At 35.5% G+C, this 8,496-nt stretch overlaps 1 protein-coding gene across 1 annotated transcript; it reads right to left on the bottom strand.

Moving 5' to 3' along the window:
- Positions 1-6,217: 6,217 nt before the first annotated feature.
- On the bottom strand, positions 6,218-6,809 carry K441DRAFT_667333 (uncharacterized protein; the record flags this gene model as incomplete). Its single annotated transcript, XM_067649818.1, has 4 exons — positions 6,716-6,809; positions 6,653-6,693; positions 6,526-6,607; positions 6,218-6,319 (listed from the first exon to the last, which is right to left on the bottom strand). Coding segments are annotated over exons 3-4 (184 nt in total), but the record flags the coding sequence as incomplete, so codon positions are not given.
- Between the last annotated feature and the right edge of the window lie 1,687 nt (positions 6,810-8,496).

Here is an 8,496-nt window from a genome sequence, read left to right as displayed (position 1 = left end):
GAAGGACTATAGGCGTATATATATATATACGGTATTTAAATAGAAGTAAAGGCAGGATAACTTAGTTTTATAGTTTACTCCTTTTACTTTTTATTTTTTAAATTTTTTTTTAAATCATTTGTATTATACTGCGTATAATACTACGTATGCAGCCTCTAGGCTATGGCGCTATAGCTCTCTTTATATATAAATCCTTTCTAGGCAGCTTAATATATACTAGTAGCTATATCCTAGTAGTTTATAAACCCTTAAGCTAGGGGTTTATAGCTCCTTAGTAAAACACTAAGTTACTACAACTACTAGGGAATAAGAAAACGGTAGGAAAAATATAAGAAACCCTAATACCGATCCCTGTCCTTTTGCAATTTATTTCTATCCTTTTGCTCTCTAATATCTTTTTACTAAGACCCTAGTAGAAGGTGCCTCCTTCTAGGTTCTTATTTTATTTATTCTTTTATAGAACCCTCTAAGCTAGTACTATATACTAGCTTAGCTGCTTTAAGAGTCTCGCAGTCTTTACTATTAGCAAAGTGGTTTTCTTTACAATTAATGTAAAGAGGGGTAGTATGCTTGCAGGACTTGCCTATTATTATATAGGTAGAATAGGAGTAGTCTTTAGATAAATATACAGCCGTATAGAATCTACAGGCTCTAGTAGAGCATCTATTTCCTATATGGCCAAATTTTTAACAGCTAGTACACTGCGTAGTAGGAAAGATATCTAGGTATTTTACTACCTTAGTAGCTGTACCCGCAATTAGAATCTCTTTTTGCTTAAGGATTTCTTGTCTTTTTTCTTCGTTTTCTATAGTAAAGACTATAAAGCCGAATCTGGTTTATAGATCGTGTCTTTTTATACTAGATAAGATCTATCTAGGTAGTCCTTATATCCTTATAGGATTAAAGGTTTTAATTTCTTCTTTTAGAATCTTAAAGCCTCCCTCTTTTAGAAACAATAGGGTAGGAACCCCATAGGCTATAATTTAAACCTATAGTTCTAGTTTTTGTTCTCTTTAAAAGGTAAAGCAGTTATGCCAGATATCCTTATATTTAACTAGGAAATCTACATTATACTCTTCCGTAGCTATAAGGAGAATATTTTATTTTCCTTTAGTTCTAGCTATAGACGCTAAAACTGCCTTTTCTACTTGCAGTTTTAATATAAATAGTTAATTAACTTTGTTTCGTATAGAGAAGGTATTTAAAGGTTAGTTCTTTTTATCTGTAATTAGGACTAACTTCCTTTCTTATAGCTGCTTTTTTTTACTTTTAGTAGAAGTAGAACTCCTACTAGAAGGAGGAGGGGTAGAAGATAGTGATGATAAAGGGGGAAAGGACGAAGAAGGGAGGCCTCTCTTTAGCCTCTTTGCGTAAGTTTCTTTAATAGGAGCTACCTCCTTACGGAGAGCTCTTATTTCTTCTACTAGTCCTTTTAGGACATCTTTTGCCTCTTCTTTTTCTTCTTCTTCTTCTCTTATAAAGGGGTTTTCTCCTACTATAACACCTCGTATATAGTCTAATAGCTATCCAACTTGTTCTTCTTTTTCTTCTCCTTCTAGCCCTTTATAGGCCTAGATTAGGCTTTTTAAAGCCTCGCATAGATGTTGTTCTGGAGAAAGGGAAGAGGGAGATATACTAGGCATACTAGCCGTAGTAGTTATTAGTTTTATTGTCTTTTTTATAGGTTTTTGGTTTTCTTTTTTAGGAGAAGACTAAGGATGTCCTCTTTTTTCTCCTGCCTTAAATAGGCTAGGAGAACGAGAAGGGAAAAAAGTGAATATAGGCTTATTATTACTTATTTCTATAGGGGGTTGTTTTTGGGGCCTATCGGGTACAGACAAGAGTTCGTTATCACTTGTCTCTATAGTGTATTCGCCTCTAAAAGGATTTTTATGCTTTTTTTTAGGCTTAGTAGCTTGAGTATTTTTGGTATTTTGTAGCTAGTAGCTTATAGGGGGGTTCCCTAGACAAAAAGTCTTACTAGTTTTTACTACCCTTATACCTTTTCTCCTTACTAATCCTACTAGAAGATTTCTGGAGAGATTAGGCTAAACGGTAGTAGAAAACTAGCCCCTATTTAGTATTTATTTTGGTATTTAGTTTTAGTATTCCTATCTATACCTCGCTTATAAGCTAGGACCACCCCTAAGAAGAATTTTCTGTTGGGGAAAGGGGGGTAAAACGACAAATAAATCCACCTCTAGCTCGCTAGGCAGTAGGAATTAGGTCTTAAAAGTTGGAAAATCGATTGTTTTTAATAGAGAGATAGGTATGCGTAAGTTTTGAAGTGTGGCGCTATCTTTTAGTAAGGTCGCATGTGCGGTGAAGTTTTTTAATTACTATCTCTAAATATAGAGTTAATGCTTCTCCTTTTACTTAAATAGGCGGGAGGATTAAGGAGATATTTGGTTAACTTCTTTATAGAGGTACTAGTCGGCAAATTTGGGTTAAAGAGCCAGTTTTAGATATATTCTCTTTACCTAGTATTTATAGGTTAATACTGGTAGGGGTAAGGGTAACAGTATAGTATAATAAATAGTGGGTATCGGCGAATCTCTTTAATTTCTTTTTTTAGAGATTCGATTAACTTATAATGTTAGACTTTTTAGTAAGTAAGGGTATCCGCAAAAGCTTATTACGGAGTCTCTATTTATTTGGTAAATATAGTATATAGGTCCTTTATAGACATAGGGGCTTCTAGGTTATTTTATATACTAGCTAGGCGGTATAGGGTATAGATTTAACGCAATATAGTATTATAGAGTAAGTATAAGCGACAATAATATATAGCAAAGTAGATATTATTAAGCTATACATATAAATTGTATAATAAGATTAAGACGTTATATAAGGAAAGAAGGTAGGGAAACGGGGGGAAAGGGTATATATTATAGAGTTAGTTGCTTAATTAATATATATATAGAGTAGAATAGGATTTAGGTAGTAGTCCTCGCAGAACTTAGTAGGATTTAGTAAAACTTAGTAAAACTTAGTAGAATGTAGCAGAATACGGTAGGTTGCCATTAGATTGCTGCAGATTACTATTAGATTGCTATTTTATAGTTAGTCTCTAGTTACTAAGTTAGTAAAAATAGGTAGATGTATATAAGGTGTTACGGGGGTGTCCCGTGACAATAGTTATATAATAACTATATAAGAGGAAGATAAGCACTTAAGGACAAAGCGTAAGGGTAAGCTTTTTTTAAAAATGGGGGGAATATTATAGCACTGTAACGGATCTAGTCAGGGGGCTTGCTTAAGCCTTAGTATATTTATATAGACGTATCCTTTTCCATTCTTTATAGCGCTCGTGCCTTAATTAACTAAGTCTTATAATATTTTCTAAGAGCTTTTCTAGGGTATTTTTTTGGGTAATTAGCCAGTAGCTTCCTAGTAGGGAGTAATATTTTTTCTTTACTTTTTGTAGGACGACTATAGTTATTGCTTTAAAATATTTAGATAGTTTGTCTCTCTAGAGGCAGACAGTTGCGATATTAGTAAGTAGTATTACTATCGCTTTTACCATAGCTTTAATTGCCTATTTAGAATCTTATTAGGCCTTAGTGCTTTACTAATAGGGAGTTTTTATATAGCGTTCTTTATTTTTTTTACTAATATTATATAGCTTATTTTAATAGATAAGGGGTAGAATTAGCGACTAATATTATATAGGTCTACTTAACCTATATCTAAAAAACCTCTCTGCTATTATTTCAATTTTATCCTTATTATTATTTATATACCAGTCCTATTTTATCTAATAGCGTATAGGTAGATAAGGGTCCCTTAGTATCTCTTTAGCGGCTTACTTATTCTACTTTAATATATGCTAGAGCCTCTTATTATATAGTTTAATAAAATCTAAAGTAACCTTATTTAGAAATTGGCGCTAGTTATTTCTGCTCTCTTTCTATATTATCTTTTTAAGCCTATTCTTTAGGACCTTACAGCTCTATTAGTAGTAGGCTTCGCCTATTATACTATACTATAACCTTACCTCCTTACGCCCGTAAGTAGCTCAACTACCTTTAATAACTATTTATAGCGGGTATATTTACTAGGCTAGGCCTTTAAATAATATTCTTCTAAGTAGTTACTTATAATTCTTTAAATATCCTCTAGTAATGCCTAGGGCGTAGCTACTAGCCTATTAGTAATTTCCTAGGTATACTTTTCCTAGTTAAGTTTTTTTAGTGACGTATCTCTAGCAGGTTTATTATACTGGTATAGTAATTGCCTATATATCTTCTAATCTATAGAAATCTAGTTAATTTATAAGTATTTTTTATATAAATACAAGGTTAATTATACTCTCTTAGGATCCTCGTTTCTAGGTAGGTTTACTAATTAGGGTAATTAGGGCAAGGCTTTATATTTTTAGCTCGTTTAACAGGTAGGTCGCCTATACTTTAACCATAGCCTACTATCCTCTCTATAATATATAGTATGTGTTAAAGTCCCCTAAAGCTATTATCTTGCCTTCTATATATTAATAGCTTATTAAAATAGGCCCTATATAGTAATTTAGGGTTTATTGGCCCTTAGGTTATAGACGTTAATTATACTAATTTAGCCCCTATTAGTAACTACTTATAGTTTATCTATATTAGGGCTAATATTGTAGTAGCTTTATACTTATATGCTAATATATTAACTAACTAGGAAGTATATATAGGTGGCTAGGTTTAGTTTATATAAAAGGTAATATCCTTTTAATTGGTATATTATATATATTTGCTTATTATATACTAGTTTCTATAGGGCTATTATCTAGTATTATTCTAGGTTTAGGCCGTTATATAAGGGGCGTACTGCATTAGGATTTTTTTTAGACGCGTTGTTGCAAATTGCTGCATATTGCTGCAAACTATACGATTTGCGCAGTGGTATATTACTCCAAAACTCTTCCCCTATATATTTTATTATACATTATGTAGATACGGAGCACTCTCCACTATGCCCTATCCCTACACCACTTAAAATAAGAAGTAACATCTCTATTATAAGCGGCATAAATCTTAAAAATACTATACAACGCTATAGAAGGCCCGTATTACTGGCACGATTAAGTTTAACCACGTAATGGGCTTCTAGGGCCTTAATAATAAAGTCTTTAATTACTACGGCTACCTAAAGGCCTCTGGCTATCGTATTCTTAGTAGTAAAAGTAGCTAAATAGAAAGACGACTTAGTAACGAGCCTAAAGCTTATAATCCACATAAACGCCTACCCTTACTTTCCCGTAACAATCTTTATAAAATAGAGGATTATCTTAAGCATATAGATGTTAAGTAACGCTTAGTAACTTAGCAGAATCTTGCTTAGCAAGCTGGTGTTTATATAGATATCTCTTAGCGTACAATATAAAGGGCCATAGGAGCTTTAGGCTATTATAAATATATTACTTATAAAAAAGGCTAGGTCTCTAAGGATGTATATTATAGAGCATATATTTAGTTATAAGAGTAAAAGGCTCTACAATTAAAAGGGCAGATTGGTTTAACGTACAATTTATAAATAAGGTGTATTTTAGCCTTAGGCTATAATAGAAGCTTCAAATTATATAAAGATCTGGTAAGAGGTATTACTATAACTATAATTAAGGTAAAGCAGAGCCCTAAGAAAAGGATAAGAAGAAATTCCACGCTTAGGGAGATGTAGGCTTTAACTATAAGATTAATAAGCTTATACTCTATAAAGTTCCTAGTAATATAAACGGCAAGATATTATAGCAGGTCTATTGTCACAGTACGTGCGGACTGTCAAGGTACGATGTACGAGGTAACTGTATATAATTGACAAACAATATTATGTGAGGATCTATGTATAGAGGTGAGGCGGTATATATGTGTCGCTTAGGGGTTAGGTCTATGCCCATGTCACAGCAACGCCGAGTTATAATAACGTGTTAGGTTAGTGCCGTGATAGTATATCCCCCTTTTAAGGCGAGCTCCTGTGAGCCAAGTAACGGCAGTAGAAATGCGGAGGTAAAAAAAATAGACTATGTATATCCTTATCCTTCCAGTCCTTAAAGGTTCTCGTCCTTCCAGTCCTTAAAGGTCCTCGTCCTTATAGTCCTTAGACCCTCCTACCTATATCCCTACTACATCGCTCTCCGCTAATGCTCGTCTTAAGTACTAAATAAAGCTGAAGGCAAAGGGGTAAAACGAAGGAGATAAGAAAAAATTTATCTATGGGGTGTATGGCGGATATTAACACTCGAAAGGCTTAAAGTTGCGGAGATTGAGGTTAAGGCGTAGACTTAAAAGGCTTAAGGTGCGGAGATCGAGGTTAAAACGTAGATTCTTATCGCGGTAAACTTAAAGTACTATCTGTGCGTATTTAAAGACGGAGATAGAGATAAAGAAGAGATCGTAACCTATAGTCTTATACTGTAATTAAGATATAAAGAACATAGCCCGCAGGGTGTCTCCCTGTAGCCGGCTTAGAAACTTAGATATAAAGTAGTAGCATAGCTAGAAACGGACTTAGAGACGGAGAGATCTATAACCCATAGTCTTACACTATAATTAGGATATAAGGAACATAGCCCGTAGGGTGTCTCCCTGTAGCTGGCTTGGAAACTTAGGATGTAAAGCAGTAGCATGGCTAGAAACAGACTTGGAGGATACTATAGTTAAAACACGAGAAATATAGCCCGTAGGGTGTCTCCCTGCAGCTGGCTTAGAAACTTGGGACGTGTAGATATAGAGAGGAGGATATCGGCTCGGGAACTTGAATGGATTTGATAGAGATTTTACTGGGTCGGCATTGTCGTACGGGGGTAAGAATCCCGCCCGGGGTAGGGTAGCTTTGGAAACGTGGCTTTGGAAACGAGGCCCTACCAGGGGCGTATGAGATGACACGACATACTGTCACAGTACGTGCGGACTGTCAAGGTACGATGTACGAGGTGACTGTATATGATTGACAAACGATGTCGTGTGAGGATCTATGTACAGAGGTGAGGCGGTATATATGTGTCGCTCAGGGGTCAGGTCTGTGCTCGTGTCACAGCAACGCCGAGTCATAACAACGTGTCAGGTCAGTGCCGTGACATCTATATTAACTATATCCTTAAGTCTTACGTTCTACCTTAAGTTAAGAACGTTAGCCGCGATTGCTTTGTCTTATTTAAAGATAACAACTCTAGCTATGGCCCTAGCCGGAAGAATATTATGCATACGTGGAAGGAAGATCACGGCGTTAACCACTTATTTAACGCCCTAAGATTACCAGACCTAAATTATATAGAGAATTGCTAGCAGCCAGTTAAGCAGTATGTGGCTAAAGCTAACTACTGGGATAATGACGACATAATTAATTTAATACATAAAGGATGGGACCGTGTTAAGAAATCTTCTATCAATAAATGGGTGAGATCTATGCCAATTAGGATAGACGCCTGCCTTGATCGCGGCGAGCGTTTAACTGTAAATTAAGGCTGCAACTCTCAAATTTGGACTGTATATAAGCTCTGCATAAGAACGCAAAGCTTCATTCTACGTAGAAATGTAATAGATAGGTGCAAGCATACGTTCTTATACAAATTTTGGTGGGGCGATAAGAACATAGATCTCGCGATTTTGCAGTCTCACTTTTTCTGTCAATCGCGTGATGCCCTAACCCTCCCCCCTACCAACAAGCACTATGCTCGCACGATAACCTAGCTCGCACGATTACCTAGCTCGTATAATAACCTAGCTCGTACAACAACCTAGCTCGCACGATTACCTATCTCGCACGATTACCTAGCTCGCACGATTACCTATCTCGCACGATTACCTAGCTCGCACGATTACCTAGCTCGCACGATTACCTAGCTCGCACGATTACCTAGCTCGCACGATTACTTAACTCGCACGATTACCTAGCTCGCACGATTACTTAACTCGCACGATTACCTAGCTCGCATAATTATCTAGCTCGCACAATTACCTAGCTCGTACGATTACCTAGCTTGCACGATTACCTAGCTCGCATAATTACCCAGCTCATATAACTACCTAGCTCGTAAAATCGGCTAGCCTATACAATTAAAGCCGCGAAATTATTAAATCTATTAATACCCTATTTATACGCTAGGCGTTAATTAGAGGGCGCTAGGTTAAACTACTTACTTATATAATGACCTAGTTTGTAAGATCCCCTAGCTTCTATAACTTTTTAGCTTATAGGGCTAAAGCCGTAGCCGCTAAATCCGTTAAGATCCTAGATATATATTTAGAGGGGGCTATACCCAACTACCTAACTTACTCCTTCTATAGAATTCCTTAATTAATTAATAGTACCCATTCTGAAAATATCCCACCACGTAATCCTATAAGGAGATTCTCTTCCTTAACTACTTATACTGGCCCTTTAGCGCGAATAATAATGTTATAATAGCGTTAATATATATCTTATATCCTCTCTAATAGGGAACTTACTATATTATTATACAATAAAACTATAAGCAATACTTTGTAACCTAGCTCTATAAGGATTTAATCTTCA

The sequence above is a fragment of the Cenococcum geophilum genome (assembly GCF_001692895.1).
Source record: "Cenococcum geophilum 1.58 unplaced genomic scaffold K441scaffold_54, whole genome shotgun sequence".
Lineage (NCBI taxonomy): Eukaryota > Fungi > Ascomycota > Dothideomycetes > Gloniales > Gloniaceae > Cenococcum > Cenococcum geophilum.
The sequence above is the reverse complement of the archived record's forward strand: the minus strand, read 5'-3'. Positions and strand labels throughout refer to the sequence as shown.